Genomic DNA, 17425 nt, shown 5'->3' with positions numbered 1-17425 from the left:
GTGCTTATGATTTGTGTTAAGACTAATCATACTCTGGTTTCTTGATAAGTTGTTCTTCTTTGCCATTGCAAGGTAGTTAACTGCTTTGTATATTACCTCTGATTTTGTTCTTTTCAACTTCTTGCCTTTTTAATTGAACAGTTGCGTTGTGCTGTTGAAACATTTTTATGCTCTGTTTAGTAAAAATATGTTTTGTGCTAGTTAGCACTTATTGCATCACTCTGTTTAGTACCAATCTGATGTTAAAATTAGTTACAAGCTATAAGTGATTGAGCGTTATTGATATTTGATGTTTTAGGTATTCCACCTGATCAGCAGCGCTTGATCTTTGCTGGGAAGCAGCTTGACGATGGCCGCACACTTGCTGATTACAACATCCAGAAGGGTAATATTGTTGTTCTATTTTTACAATTTAGTCCCTTATTTTCAATTAAAGGGCTTTTGAACAAACATTAAATCTAAAATTGATATTTCAGAGTCGACATTGCACCTGGTGCTGAGGTTGAGGGGTGGTCAAGACAGCGATGAGGCACAGAGAAAGAAGGCAATTGAGACCAGGGGACTTGCGTCATTTGGGGTTATTTGCCCACTGACTATGGAGAGATTAGGGATCCTAGAACAGTTCAAGGCTATGACAAAGTCGATTCAGATATGGAAGTTTTTGAAAGGCCTCACTACATGTAATGGTTATAAGGAATCAACGTACACCTTCCTCTCGACATTCTCCTACAAGGAAGGCAGAGTATCATTCCGATTCCATTCCCAGGTCCATAACATGTCTATCGCGCAATTTAACCGCGTGCTAGGGTTTATGGACAACGGAGAAAGTTCCTACAACCCCCTTGATGTACATCAAACCTGGAGCCAAATCACAAATGAAGTGCCGGATAACCAGACGACTAACTCAATCTGTCACCCAGTCCTGCGTTACATCCAACGGGCAATACACAATGCCTTTTTCAGAAGAGGAGGTACTGGGACAATGAATACCATTAAGTGGGATGAAATATATTTCATAAGATGTATGCTGTTGAACTCCAGGGGCATGAAAATTAGACCAAATGTGGGTCATTTCCTCGCTAATCACATTACATGGGTGATCCACAACGATGAGACACCAATACGAATTGGTGGAGTTGTGCACTTTATTGCACGCAAGCTAAGATATAGAATTGAAGAAGAGCATGAAATTAGGGCTGATCCGTTGGATGCCCGTTGCATCAGCAAGATGAAATTGATTAGCCGATCTAACAAGCAGCTTTTTCATCTATATAAGGGCAAGAATACTCCATTCCCACTTGAGGAAATATGCTTCACTGAAGAAAAGACTTGGAAAGAAATTAAACCCAGGGTCATGCCACCGCAACCAGCTGGGGAGGAAGATCCGCATGCCGCACCAGCCATAAAAAGAAGGAAGGAAAACCCAGAAGCACTGGGGGAAGATGCAGGTGATGAAGCACTGGGGGAAGCACTGGGGGAAGATGCAGGTGATGAAGCACCGGGGGAAGATGTAGGTGATGAAGCACCGGGGGAAGCACCGGAGGAAGATGCAGGTGATGAAGCACCAGAGGAAGATGTAGGTGATGAAGCACCGGGGGAAGCACCAGGGGAAAGGGGAATATAATTAGGTACCATATATAGTTTCGCTGCCATTTTCTTTATTTAATAAATTCTTGTTTCATTTGATATTGAGTTTTTGTTGCCAATAACTTATTGTTTTCTTTCTTTAAAAAATGGCAGGGCGTTCAAGCAAAGATGATTTGCCGATGGAAAAAAAGGCCGTGGTTTGACCAAGTGAAGAATGCTGTCAAAGCTTTGTGTTTTTGTTTGGTAATTACTTTTAGTCATGAACTGGGTAAAGGCACAGTATACTGCCTTTTGTTTCATTTTCTCACTACTGTCATATTATGAAGTTTATGGTTAAGTGAGAACAAGGTCATGAAAGTATGAAAAATTCTTACTGTTTACTAGTTGGTCAAGATATTGTGTATTACATATCAGTATGTTGTTCTCTGTTCAGTGGTTACAAACTTTTATCAGTTGCCATGTTAATCACTATCCTTTCTGTTTTTAGATAAAATTTGTAAAAAAAATTCTTCTGTAGTGTTAAAGCGTATCTTGTAGTGTTAAAGCGTATCTTGTGGCCACCGAATTATTTTTTATTTTTCTTTTCCTTGAGTTTTTCTTCTTATTTTTCAAGAAAAGTGTGGTTACATTCCAATGGCTAGCATTTACAATACAACACGCCTGTATATGTATGGTTCCAACACAAGCTAGACAATATTTTCAAAAACAAATAAAAATATTATTTTTGAATTTTTATATATGTTTATATGTTTGTTTACATTAAGGCCATCTGACAGACTAAAATTATCAACCCATAGGAACTTAATAGATTCCACCCTTAATATTTTTCATTTTTATTATTTTTAGTTTGGAAATAAAACAAGTCCCTCAAAGCTTTAATCGGTATCCCTGTCCTGACAGCTTTAAACTGGTAAAGTTAGCTACGAGGAATAGAATGTGCTGAAATTTTTTTGTGAGTGAACTGTGTCCTTGAAATTCTTTCTTTTTTGAATCCAGTTGTTCAAGTTTTTATGCACGAATCTCAAAGCAGCTGTTTTTTCTGTGCCCTAATCTCAAATAATTGAACTGCTAATTCGACAAGATAGATATTCCAGAACTATTCACGATTGTGAATTTCAGAAAATTTGTATTCCAGAATTACTTTTTGACAAGGAAGCTTTTAGTATCCATACACCGTTCCTTTTTCTGAGCAAGAGCAAAACTATCAGAAAAAGGTAATTAAGGCATAAATTGTCAACGGATCAAAAACAGGATAATTTTAACAATCAATTACTATAAGAATCTACTACTATCTACCAAGGTAAATAGTGACTTTTTTTCAAGAATATATCAACAGAATTTAATATTTTTATAGATATTGCTATTATCAACCATTCAACCGGAATATTTACGATAATATTGACACCAAAAAACTCTTTTACCCTCACATAATAACAGATTCTTGTAAAAAGGGTGTAAATTGGTTTATCCGGATTGATTATGAAGTATGAACCAATTTGGTTCAATAGTAAAAATAATGATAACAACAAATATAGCAGCTAAACATTTTCTATTAAATCATCGTTTCAATATAAATTAATTGCAATTTAGCTACTTTTTGTTTAATTAATTGTAATTATGATTTAAGTACCTATCACCTTTGAACAATGTAGTTAGGGGCATCAATGACAATCTTTATTTGTTTATCTGATATTTATTGTATCCGAAAAGACGAACAAAAGTAAGATTTTTTTTTTCGTGAGCTTGTTAAGTATGGGTAAGAATAACGATTTTTCGGTTATCTTACTCGGTATCTTATAATATAATTTTTAAAAATAAAATTATATACCAATATATATTTATATGAAAATAATACATGAATATAACTAGAGTGTTCTTAAGTTCACTAAACTTTTTTGTGAACTCAACTCTAAATTAAATCTATTGGATTAGCTTTAAATGATGAATCTGAATCATTGAAACTTGTCTATCTTATGAGTGATGCGTCTACATGCAAAAATTTCCAAATTTTGAATTAATTTTGTATAGAGTCAAGTGGTAGAAAGATATTCAAAAAATGAATGCATTAAAATTTATTTATAAACCTTCTAATTTTGACTACTTTACTTTTTATTTATAAACCCTGGTTAAATCAAGATTTTATGATCTAATTTTGACTCATCAACCTCCCCTATTTTTTAGAATTCAGATCCAGTGAAGTAACTCAATTTTTTAGTTTCAGATCGAAACCGTCTGATTCAAATCCACAACAATCCATTTTGAACTCGAGCGCATACATCTTGAGCACCGGATTCAAATTTTGAGGCAATCTGAGCGACGAGTTCAAATCGGACGGTCCCGATCCAAAATCCAAAATTTTGATGTTACTCTAGGAGATCCGGACCCTATTTTTTAACCAACAAACCGATATTTAATTGTTTTCGAGAGTTGTATAATTTGGCGTCATTTTCAATAGCGGGCAATTTGATAATGAACAATCTGAGGGTATATTAGTGAAAAATACCGAAACATAAACCAAGCACAAAGAATAAATCTGCCAGTGGGGCCCAACAGATCGACGCTGCGCAAAGAATAAGATATAGCAAGTTGAGCTGCCATGCAATTTGAACGTTACGTGAGTGAACAGTACCATGCAAGAGGATTACAGAAGGGGCATCGATCTCCTCAATGCTTTATATTCCATGTAGTGAATAGTCATCATATTTTCTATATTTACTGACGGTTATTACTCTCCAGTGACAATTGATTGCTTTGTAAAATGAGGGTTCGTATTTTTAAAATGTGTTGTCAAAATAAAAAAATAAAAAATGTATTTGAAGTAATGTGAATATGTGGTACTCAATTGTTACGAGGAGAGCCAGAGATAAAAATAGAGTAGTTGATGTGACAAGATTATATATGTAGCATATATAGTAATTACATTAACATATATAGTTTTTTTTCTTTTTTTAAAATAGAAGCTTAATTTTATATTATATATGCTACTTGCAAATAGTCCAATAAAGATCAATTAATATGTGTTTGGAGACCAAATTTACATTTTTTGGAAATTTTTTATTTATTTTTAGATAGATAGAAAATCAAATATCTGAATGGAGCATAATTTTTTAGATCAACTGATTTTCTACCTATCTAAAAAAATAGTAAAAGAACTAAAAAAAATATATAAAATTTGGTCTTCAAACACATATTAATATGGAGAACAAGATGAATGGTTCGGATCGACCGTTAGGATTTTGAAAACTCGAATATTGAGCCGTAGCACTGTAGCCCTCTATGCAACCCATAGCACCGTAGCCTTACCCTAAAAATTATTATGTATAAATTTGTGTAAAATCATAGAAAACAACAACAACAACAATAATAACAAACCTATCTTGTAACAAACATTTGAGTGCAAATATTTTCTTTATAAAAAAAATTAAAATAAAAACGAAGCCGGTCATAAACATGTGAATTTCCAAAAGACATCCGTGCCATCATTTGTGAAATCTTAACAGGCTAATTTTATCTTAGCAATGTAATTTTATCCGTGCCATCCAATCACAACATTGACTCACGTCAACTGCTAATTTTATCTTAATTTAGCTTAAAATTGATTGATAAACCCTCTTGCCGTTACTCTAGGCGGCAGCCATGGAAAACATGGGCGAAATCGATCGTCTCTCTAATCTTTCCGACGATTTGCTTCTCACAATCATCTCGCTTCTCCCCACTCACATCGCCGCTCGCACCTCCGTCCTATGCCGCCGCTTCCGCCACCTCTGGGAGGCCTCTCCTTCCCTTAATCTCACCTCCCTACAGGGCCATCCCCTCCTCCAACATAAAAACTTTGTTTTCATGGCGAAGCGTGCTCTTCTTGATCGCAATGTCTCCCACCCCCTTCTAAGCTTGCACCTAGAGATCTGTGACCGAAATTTCTCATTTCTCTCTTCCTTGCTTGTCAAGGCCCGCTCCCTCCACTTGCGGCACCTCACCATTGAGGGTTCCTGTTTTTCAGATATATTACCTATCCTCCCTATTATCTTTACCATTAACTCTCTCAGGTGCCTCTCCCTTGATCGTTTGGATGCAAATGTAAAATTTAAAAAAATTAATTTTCCTTGTGGAGCCAATTTAACATGTCTGAGACATCTTTCCCTTCGATTATATGAGACCAACCCGACCAAACTAAACCAACTTATCTCTGAATTATGTTCCTTGGAAGATTTACATCTTGATATTCAAAGTATGCTTGGACTTTGCCTTTCCTCCCACACAATAAAAAATCTCAAACTGACTATTCAATTCACTCATGAAATTAATAATGTGGTGTTATCTCTTCCTTCATTGGAGTCGCTTCATTTGGAAACTTTATATGCCCTACGAAGTCTGTCTACCATTTGTGTAGAAATTCCTTTGTTGAGAAAAGCTGTGATTAACTTTGCTGATTTTTGTGAGAGAGATGTTAGTGTTGTTGCTCGGTTGCTGAATTGTGTCTCACATGTGGAAGAGCTGAGCCTGCATATAAAAGAGGGCGAGGTAAAAATTTTACCCTCTTAATAATTATTTTCCACATGTCAGTCATGTTTTCTTTGTGCACCTCTTAATTTGTTAGGTATGTGTGTCTGAACATATGAATTCGGCTTGCCAATTTTATATGATTACTTGATAATGTGTGGTACAATTAATTGTTGGTTGATGCTTTATTTGGATATACTTGACATGTTTGTTATTTATACAGCCTGATAAGAACCCAATTCCTCCTGTGTGGAAAATTGGAAGAGATGTGCTACATTTTTCTAATTTGAAGCACTTGGATGTGACTCTTTGTTTTCGTGAGCACAATTTAGAAGCTGTCACCACAATGCTTCATAATTGTCCCGTTTTGGAATCATTAAAGTTGGTTCATAAGGTACATAATCATTTTTATTTTTGTAAACTATATGCTTAGAATTTTTCATTATATGTGCTATCATATGATTCTTTGATGAAAATAATCAACACAAAAAGGGATCAAACAATATAATTATAAATACAAACTTTATAATTGTTCAAATGAACCTAGAACTTTTAGTTGGGTTCAATTGCATTTCTTAGTGTTGACTCCATTGGAATAGAATGTGAGCTTGTTTTAGTTGCTTTACCATGGTTGAGATTTGCTAGGGACACAGTAAAGTTGCTTTACTCGGTCTTTAGTCAAATGCATCTTTTTTTTTATATATATATTTTGTCTTTTCAGATTCTATAGTATATTGCTACTGACTATATAATTATAAAATTTGTTTTTTACATTAGGTTCCCATGTTCATTAGTTTTCAAGGACAAAGGAAAAGGAAAGAATGGGAATCAAAGTTGCCGTGTAATGCTGATGGTAATAACTGCGATGCTTATTTCAACAATCTTCATATGAAAGAGAATCGTAAAGAAGTCATCAAGTTGCTTTCTAAGAAATGTTCCTCTAAGAGGCAAGCTTTTTGAAGCTCCTAACTTGAGCTTGGATATTTAGTCCAGCAAAATGAAGTCAATTTCATTGCTGTGCTTGTATTGATTATTTTAGTTGGAGCTAATCAGTTAAATATCCATGTATTGTGTTGGCTATTGAAGCATGTTACAAATGCTTTTGTTTGTGGCTCTCGATATAATTATAAAATGTTTTTATTATTTTATTTTGTGTCTAAACGAACTGATATAATTTTTTGCTGATTTTACTCAATTGAAGCTAGATTCACTTGTAATAGTTTCACAAGAACTACTAAAATGAAAGAGAGGATAAAAAAAATTTGGGATGAAATGCTTCCCATTTGAGTGCTATTTCAATCTTTCAATTTACGCTGACAAAGGATAGCTAGATTTCAGCCATTCTGAATATCCTATTTAGGCATTTTGAAAAGAAGGTACTTTCTTAGCCAAATTGGATGAATATATTGATGACATTTACAATTCAGTGAAGCCTTCATTGTAAGCTCTTGGCATGCACGCAGCGTAGTTGCAGTCTTAAGTCTAATTGTTCACCAAATATTTGTAGTAATTAAAAATATCTTAGTTGTACAAGCTTATTAGATAAATTTAAGGCTTGGATAAAAATATCTTAATTGGCATGCACTATATATGTAGGACCTGTAATGGTGTAGCATGACTCTTACTAACTGCATTGTTATTTATATTTCTTGTTTATGGAACGTCTCCTTGTTACATGCTAAAATGTTCTCTTATTCATTGGTTGCATACGTGATAGGTAACTGGTACTGTCCTGAAGAGAAACAGTGAAGCGAACTAGCTGACTTGACTATATTGATCGTGTCGGTTTTCTCGACCTCAATCGTGATCGTCTTCCTCGTTAGGTTTTTCACAAAAATCTGCATTTTTCTCTCTTGCTTGTTTCTTGGTTCGTTGATTCGTTATCTCCTGGAAAGAAACAGGGAAGTGAGAAGTGAAGAGTATTAATTAATTTTATATAAAGGGGTCTGAGGGTTTTCCGCTTTTTAATATACTGAAATGACGAGACTGCCCCTTATAAAATGCTGTTTCAGGACGGTTATTACAATATTAATTATTAGGGAGAAAACCCATCCGAGATATTGGTTAGTACTAATTATGCGGGCCCCATTATTCAGTGTATGTATTGATCTAAAATTGATATTCATAAGCTAATTAACCGTACTTCTCAAATGCTGTTTGCTTTTACTTATTTTTTTTTTTTTAGCACGAGGAGAATTATTGAAAAAAATAATTAAAGGGTGCATAAAATTGTCCAACGTCCAAGAGATAGCAGAAAATGGTTTGAACCAATTCCGACCAATTAAATAAACACTTGTATTTCATTATTTAATTTAAGAGCGCAATTTTTTTAAGAATAAAGATTTTTTTCCTCCAATTTATTTCCCCCATCCATCCCCCATTTATTAATTATATGAGGGGACCACAATTTCCAGCACAAAAGACAAAATAAAACGTGTATCAATCATTAATAATGTGGGGGACCGCTAACTAACTGGAGGACCACTTATATTTGAAAAACTTTACAACTGATGTGCATAAATATGTATACTTATACACGCAAGTATTAACATCTAATATAGTATGTAACAACCCAACTTTTAAATATTGGTAGAAATTTTAGAACGTTGTAATATGTTTAGACTGACCTCGAACTTTTGTAAATAAAACATAACAACTGTTTAAAAGTGATTTGGTGATAGCATCACACAAGTAATTTTAATGGCAATTACTCTGATTTCTTTATTTAATTATAAAGTAATACTAGTGATTAGATAGATTTTATTGTTTTTGAAATATTTTTAGATTAACAACCTGTTGATTAAAATTAAGATTTTTATAACAATATGTTTAGTTCTTTAAAAATATTATATATATATGGGATGCGGTGTGCAAGTCATTCATTATGAGAATAAGTAGAATAATTAAACAATTTTCTTTTTCTTGTATCATAGCTTCATGTGTAGACACCTGTCAAATACTTTGATGGTTCATTTTCATCAGCTTATTCCGGTCCACTAATTTCTCCACCTGTCAATCACTTGGATAATTCAATTTGAACACCCAATTCCACTAACTTTCTATTATTAATAATTTTTGAAACATGATGATTTATCCATATCAATTAAGTAAAGTGCGTTAAAACAATATATAATAATATATAATGGAATTTATTTTAAGATTTAGCTTCACATGTCGACACATGGCAACCACTACTTCTCTTTTATGAAATTCTACAAGTTTACCCCCTCACCTAATTAACTTCATTTTATATATATCTGTCACATGGAACTCTCTGCCTCTCCAATTTTCATTCCTTTTGTTCCATTTTGTCTCGCATCTCTCTCATTCTTGCCCAGTCCGTCTCTAGCCTGGAAAATAACGGAGGTAGATCAATGGAGAAAAGAGAGGAGAAAGGAGTGTCGGCAGTCCAACGAAGCAGTGAGAAGAAGGAGACAGAGCTGACTGAAGTTTCTCGATTTCCAATTGGGTGCTTACTTGAAATCTATGGCTGCTCTCGAACGACTCGACCGACTCGATTCTAAACAGTGAACTGACTTCGAGTCTTATCGTTCTCAACATTAAAAGGTGCGGATTTCGAGTTATTCTTAGCCCCTTTCAACTAATTAGGTTATTATTGTTGATTGCTTGTGGATTTCTTGCTTGCCTTATATTGCATGTTGTGTGCTTATTGATTGTTTGTGTATTATGGTTAAATTAGTTGCTTGATTGTTATGTGCATAGTATGATTAGTTTAATTATTGGATAATGGGTCCAATTTGCAAGGCATGTTTAACTAATATAACATATGGGTATTGACCAAATATAAAGGGACTAGATTGAAATTGATATAAATGGAGTGAACTAAAAATTAGTAGACTTTGTAAGAGTATTCTGCTTATTTGTTAAACAAATTGGGTTGTATTATGACACATTTTACACAAGGTGTTGTACTCTAGAATTATATGCATAAGCTTCAAGTCTCGTATTTGACGGTTTTTTTATCGATTTGTGGGACTAGAGACATGGTTGAATCATTTGGTTTTAACACTGTTTGAAAAATGATTTGAATTGTTTGATTGCTATTTTTCATTATTATTGCTGGTTGACCTCATGTTTGTCTATCATATTATAATTAGGTACTTATTATGGTTTTCAAATTGCATGCTATGAATGATAGCTTCAAATGTTTACATGGTCATATTTTTCCTAAGCTAGTACATGACATGATACAAAGCACTCCCACTAAACATGAGTTTGATTTAAATGACCCATTTGCATGATATGGATGCATAAGTATTTCTTCTAAATGCATGACATGAATGCATAAATTTGCATGTAAGGCATATTTTATCGTTTGAAGTACTTGGTATGCTTGAATTGACTTGTTTGAATTATATTATGCATTGTATTTATTAGTTGAGTGAAAAGGATGCATGCATGAGCATATTTTTATTTTGAAATGAAAGCTTCACATGATTTGGAAAAGAATGATTTGAAATATGATACTGTGAACTGTGTTAAAGAACCAGATGTCTGAAACCTGACGATCATGTATGCGCCCTATTCGGGGTAAGCGTGCAATTTTTGTTATGTAGGCGCTGAAATTGTAGCGCATAACATAAATTGCATAGGCGCCATATTCGGGGTAAGCGTGTAATTTTTGTTATGTAGGCGCTGTACTTGTAGCGCATAACATAAATTGCATAGGCGCCATATTCGTGGTAGCGCGTGACTCGATTATGTAGGCGCTGTACTTGTAGCGCATAACTTTAGTCATGTAGGCGCCCTATTCGGGGTAAGCGCATAATTTCAGGTTATGGCCATAACAGAAATTGTGTAGGCGCCATACTTGTGGTAGCGCATGATCGGAGTCCTGTATGAGTCTTGACGGTCATGTAGGCGCTGAACTTGTAGCGCATGACCGGGGTCATGTAGGCGCTGTACTTGTAGCGCATGACCGAGTATTGTTAATACCAAAATGGTTACCTAATATAATGATATTTTATTCTATCATGAATAGTCATGAATAAAGCATGACATATTGAAGTTTTATTTTTAAAACTTAGATGAGTTTTCTTAAAAATTATAGACATGAACATTGAGCATTGCATGAAGTGAATTTATATTATGTTACTTAATATGTGTACTTCAATTTGAGTTATACTTTTTGAAAATGTTGGTGACCAGTTATGTCTCATGTGATAAGTTAATTATTTTGGCTTAAACATTGATGCATTTGACATATACATGAGCATTGCATAATAATAAAAAAAACTAATGTTAGGGTAAAGTATTGAGATAAATGCATATTTGTTTTCTTTTATATGAGAAATTTGCATGCTACCTGATTGGTTTTAGTTTCGTTTGTTATTTCCTGGATATCTATAATTATTGTTATTTCATTATAATTAAACTCGGTGCTGGTTTGGTTTAGTTGGTTGAGCCTTAGAATAACTCGACTGGAACTGAATACCGCACTGGGAGATTTTCAATCTCTCACATTTCCACTTCGGTGGGTTCCAGGTACAAAGCGCGAGACACAAAGGTGAGATGCCGAACTAGAGGACTGCATGACATGCCACAAAGATGAGTATTTGGTTCACTTTAAATAAATCTGTTATGGTATTTCGATTGAATTTTATTGTGCCATAAGAGGTTTATTTTTAATTTGTTTGTTTCATGTAAATTTCTAAACTTTAAAAAAAAGTTTATTCATGCGTTGTGGCTCGTCTTGTCATTGGTAATGTATGGATGTATATATATATATATATATATGGAGTACGGCTAACGCGCTTCCTCTAGCATATGGACCGAAATGCTTCCGGTGAAAAGTTGAAATTTCAAAATCCAAAAAGTCGATCTGAACCGTTCATCTTCTTCTCCATATTAATATCTGCTTGGAGACCAAATTTTACATTTTTCTGAAATTTTATACTATTTATTAAGCCATTTTGAAAATCGTTGATCCAACGGTAGCTTCTGATTTTTACTGTTTGGTAAGCCACCGTTGGATCAGCAATTTTCAAAGTGGCTTAATAAATAGTAAAAAATTTCAGAAAAATGTAAAATTTGGTCTCCAAGCAGATATTAATATGGAGAAGAAGATGAACGGTTCAGATCGACTTTTTGGATTTTGAAATTTCAACTTTCCACCGGAAGCATTTCGGCCCATATGCTAGAGGAAGCACGTTAGCCATACTCTATATATATGTATGTATGTATATATATATATATAGTATATGACTATGGAATCGCCTTGCGCTGATAAGCGCGGTGGGTTGTCCGTCTTATTGTCGGGATGTGACATAGTAAGTATTCATATATAAGATATCAAGTATTTTTTTAAACAATCTTTCTTATCACATACTTATGTTTTACAAATTTTATGGTTTTTTTTTCTTACTTCAATGTCACCCACATTTCTGACAATCTGTGAATTTTTTTGCGAATCTAAAGTCACAGATGTTTTCTACATAATTTTCTATTTCAAATGAGATCCATAATGAAGTACTTTTGAGTTGTCCACCGCGCAAGTATTCATACTTGATATATTATATATTAACACCTGCACGCATATGCATCCATATTTACACGTGACAGTTGTAAAATCTATCAAATATTAGGTGGTTACCTAAGTAGTTAGTGATCCCCCACTTAATTAGCGGTCCCCACAGGTAATGCATTACGAGGTATGAATACTTGCTAAACAAGATATGAATACTTACACGACGAGGTATGAATACTTGCATGACGGACAACCCGAAAGTATGTCATCATGGATGTCATTTGAAAAAGAAAATTACGTAAAAAACGTTCATGGTTTTAGATTTACAAATTTTCTCACAAATCGTCATAAATATTGATGAAATTGAGAAAAAAAATCCAAGTCTAAAAACGTGTAAAAGATGTGTGTGTGATGTGTCCAGTTTTTTTTTTTTGAAATACTTGGTATCTTAGGTATGAATACTTGATATATTATATATTAACACTTAAACTCATAGGTATTCATATTTGCACACGTCAATTATAAAATCTATTAAATATTAAGTGGTCACCAAGTAATTAATGAAGTTCAGTTAGTTAATGGTCTCCACAAGTAGTTATTGACTGGGGGATGAATGAAGGAAATTAATTGGGGGATAGTTAGTCGATCCCTAATTTTTAATAAGAAAAACTTCTAATCTACCCATACGAACTTTCACAATTGAGTTGTTAAATTAGAGGACAAATAAATTAATAGATAATCACATTAGTATTGCTCTCTATCGTCATGGAATTCACAATAATGTTACTTTAACAAATAACAAATATGTAGAGACATTGTTATTTTATTTTTTCAACTAAATCAAGTATGCACGTGCAAGTGCTAAATGGAGCTATAGGAGTCTGTTAATTAAGTATCAACATTGTAATTAAGCTATTTTAATCATTGTTATTAAAGAGGTCTTTTTTTTAATTAATAAATGTAGTTGGTGCACCCACCGGATGCATTTGGGTTTTTTTGGGCACTAACTATATTTACTTAAAATAATTAAAAAGGGAGAATAATTTAGGATTCAAAAAATAATATTTTAGAACTTATTATATTAGCATGCAGATTTGAAAGATCATAATCGGAAGATATAAAATAAACTTTCTTTTTAAAAGTTATAATATAGTTTAGAATTAATTGATCTTTATTGAACTATTTGCAAGTAGCATATATAATATAAAATTAAGTTTCTATTTTTTTTTAAAAACTATATATGTTCATATTATTACTATATATGGTACATATCTAATCTTGTCACGTCAATTACTCTATTTTTATTTCTAGCTCTCCTCGTAACAACTGAGTATCACATATTCACCTTATTTCAGATACATTTTGTATTATTTATCTTAACAACACATTTTAAAAATACAAGCCCTCATTTCATTAATTAATATAAAGCATTGAGGAGATCGATGTCCCTTCTGGAATCCTCTTGCATGGTACTGTTCACTCACGTAGCGTTTCCCATTAATATTCCATGGCAGCTCAACTTGCTATATATCTTATTTGTATTTGTATTTCGTCTGTGATGTTCTCCATTCTCTTAATTAGCTCTACCCGTGAAAAATTATGGAGCACCTCTAATGAGATGGATACTGGTACGTATGAGATAATTGAGAATGAATCTAAAGTTGTATTTCCATTGATTGATTTTGATTTACATCTCTACTGCTTATATAGACAATAGATTTTAGAGTTGAGTTCATAAAGAAATTCAATGAACTAAGGAACACTCTAGTTCTACTCATGTATTATCTTCATATAAATATATATTTATATATATTTATATATAATTTTATTTTTAAAAATTATATTATAAGATACCAAGTAAGATAACCGGAAAAGCCATTATTCTTATATGTACTTAACAAGCTAACGAAAAAAATCTTACTTTTATTCGTCTTTTCGGATACAATAAAGGTCAAATAAATGAATAAAAGATTGTTATGGATACCCCAAACTACATTGTTCAAAGGTGGTGGGTACTTTAATCATAATTATAATTAATTAAACAAAAAGAAGCTAAATTTTAATTAATTAATTTATATTGAAACGATGATAAATAGAAATTGTTTAGCTGCTATATTTTACTGTTATCATTATTTTTACTATTGAACCGAATTGGATCATACTTCATAATCAATTCTGATGTTACTATGTGAGGGTAAAACAGTTTTTTTTTTATGTCATGATATAACAATATCTTTAAAAATATTAAGTTATGTCGATATACTCTGAACAATAGTCACTATTTAACTATTTACCTTGGTAGATAGTGGTAGATTCTTATAGTAGTTATAGTAATTACCTTTTTCGGTAGTTCCCCTCTTGCTCAGAAAAATCTTCCTCGTAAAAAAGGGAAGGAAATGAAATAGCAAAAAGAATAACGCTAATTAGCTTACTGGATAATAAGGCGAATTAATTAATTCAGTATAGAAAAGCGGGTATGTCGGTGGCCATATGTGTGCAACACAGTTTGGAGAAGCGAAGCATTTCTCTATAGTTTTAGATTAGAGCGTCCACTGATTTATGGGGCCCACATTAATATTCAATTAATATTCATGAAGCGTCGTTTTAGAAGGGACAATCTCGTCATTTCGGTACTATTAAAAAAAGGGAAAACCCTAGGGACCTGGAGGCGGCGCTGGACCCCTCTGTATAAAATTGCGAAGAAATTAATTAATACTCCTCAGTCCACACTTCGAGAGAGAACGAACCAAGAAACAAACAAGAGAGAAAAATGCAGATTTTCGTGAAAACCCTAACTGGGAAGACGATCACGCTTGAGGTCGAGAGCAGCGACACGATCGAAAATGTCAAGTCCAAGATCCAAGACAAGGAAGGTATAATCATCTGTTTCTAATAAGATCTTGTTCTCTTGTTTGATCTTCAGTGTGTTTTGTTGTTTTTGTTAGTCTTGTCTATCCTCAGTCGATTTTTTTGATAGATTCGATGTTATGCTAGTTTATTAGATAGTACTGATTCTGTTTCTGCTCTGAAGTTGTTCTCTTTCATTTTTTTTTTTTTTAGGTTTTTAACCTCGAAATGTAATGTGCAGTTAGAACTTGGTTTGCATCTTTCAAGATCAACTGGAGGATCTATTATTTTCCTTAAACGATGTAGTTTTATTCGCAAAGGTGTCTCTCTGATTTTAACGATTGGTTTACACTCTGATTTTGTTTAAGCTGTAACAATACAAGAGCATGTGGCTTCTTGATTTATGTTAACCTAGGTTGATTCTTTACCTTCAGAGAGAAGGGATCTGTATTGATGCACATACATACTATTTGAGGTCCATTTATAGATCTGTATTAAGTGCTTATGATTTGTGTTAAGACTAATCATACTCTGGTTTCTTGATAAGTTGTTCTTCTTTGCCATTGCAAGGTAGTTAACTGCTTTGTATATTACCTCTGATTTTGTTCTTTTCAACTTCTTGCCTTTTTAATTGAACAGTTGCGTTGTGCTGTTCAAACAGTTTTATGCTCTGTTTGGTAAAAAAAAAATTTTGTGCTTGTTAGCACTTATTGCATCACTCTGTTTAGTACCAATCTGATGTTAAAATTACTTACAAGCTATAATTGATTGTGCGTTATTGATATTTGATGTTTTAGGTATTCCACCTGATCAGCAGCGCTTGATCTTTGCTGGGAAACAGCTTGAGGATGGCCGCACACTTGCTGATTACAACATCCAGAAGGGTAATACTGTTGTTTTATTTTTACAATTTAGTCCCTTATTTTCAATTAAAGGGCTTTTAAACAAACATTAAATCTAAAATTGATATTTCAGAGTCGACATTGCACCTGGTGCTGAGGTTGAGGGGTGGAGGTCGTGGTGGTTTGCCTAATGTTCCGCCGACATTGCTAAAAGTTGCTCAAAGTTACAATTCACACAAAATGATTTGCCGCGTGTAAAACCTTTTTCTTTCGGTTTTTAATTTCTAATTAATTGTAGTATCTTTCATAATTATGTGCTGTTACATCGTAGTACCAAGTACCAGCAGTAAGAAGTTTTGTTGATAATGTTTTAGAAGATGAACAATACGCTTTTTAGATGTATATACATGATTATAACATAATGGAAACCAATTTGAAGTAAATATGAATTAGCTTGAGATGAAAATTACTTGGAAGTTAAATGAACTAGTTTGAGAGGAATTGATTATGTTTCCATGGTCTTATTTGTTTTTTTCACATTGCAGTTGTTATGCCCGTCTGCATCCGAGGGCTATTAACTGCCGCAAGAAGAAATGTGGTCACAGCAACCAGGTATGTCATTGCTGCCATTTTCGTATTTCATCTCATCTTGAGTTTTATTTTTTTCTTTTTTGTCACTAATTTTTTTTTGTTCTTTTTGATTTAAACAGCTGAGGAAGAAGAAGCCTTTCCAATAAATGCATAGTTCAAACTATGTTGTCGTTTGGTTATCAATCTATGTTGAAGTGTCAAAGCAGTATGCTTTTTGTGTTATGTTTGTGCCTAGGCATCTATCTACCTTGTATTTTTCTTCTGTTCAGTACTGAGAATAACTCAATTAGTAATATTAATATCGTTTGTTATGCGAATTATCAGATCACATTGGATAATTAGTATTTGATATCTTGATGATGGATATTGTGGTCTGACATCTTGATGAACAAAAAGCTAATTAATTGTTAGTTATGTGTTCGCATTTTTATTGTCAAAATTTGCTATTTTTGCTAGAATATTCGCTAATTGTTCACTAAGATGTCAAATAGAATGTTATTTAAAACAATGCTAAATTATGCAAAATTTTGATTAGCGGCATTGTGGTTACTGCACACTAAATCATTGTAAG

At 33.2% G+C, this 17425-nt stretch overlaps 1 protein-coding gene across 1 annotated transcript in view; it reads left to right on the top strand.

The window, feature by feature from the left end:
* LOC144547893 (polyubiquitin-like) overlaps window positions 1-17188 on the top strand; it is a 56694-nt gene extending 39506 nt beyond the window's left edge. Inside the window, exons 9-15 of the mRNA XM_078296572.1 lie at window positions 299-385; window positions 477-513; window positions 15344-15447; window positions 16219-16305; window positions 16397-16517; window positions 16809-16875; window positions 16974-17188. Of these exons, the coding sequence (XP_078152698.1) occupies window positions 299-385; window positions 477-513; window positions 15344-15447; window positions 16219-16305; window positions 16397-16517; window positions 16809-16875; window positions 16974-17000 (530 nt within the window). The 3' untranslated portion in view covers window positions 17001-17188. The remainder of the gene's footprint in view (window positions 1-298; window positions 386-476; window positions 514-15343; window positions 15448-16218; window positions 16306-16396; window positions 16518-16808; window positions 16876-16973) is intronic.
* The last annotated feature ends 237 nt before the right edge of the window (window positions 17189-17425 follow it).

The sequence above is a fragment of the Carex rostrata genome, chromosome 32 (assembly GCF_964058835.1).
Source record: "Carex rostrata chromosome 32, lpCarRost1.2, whole genome shotgun sequence".
In the NCBI taxonomy this organism is placed as follows: Eukaryota; Viridiplantae; Streptophyta; class Magnoliopsida; order Poales; family Cyperaceae; genus Carex; species Carex rostrata.
Note: the sequence above shows the minus strand (reverse complement) of the source record. Positions and strands in the feature narration are given on the sequence as shown.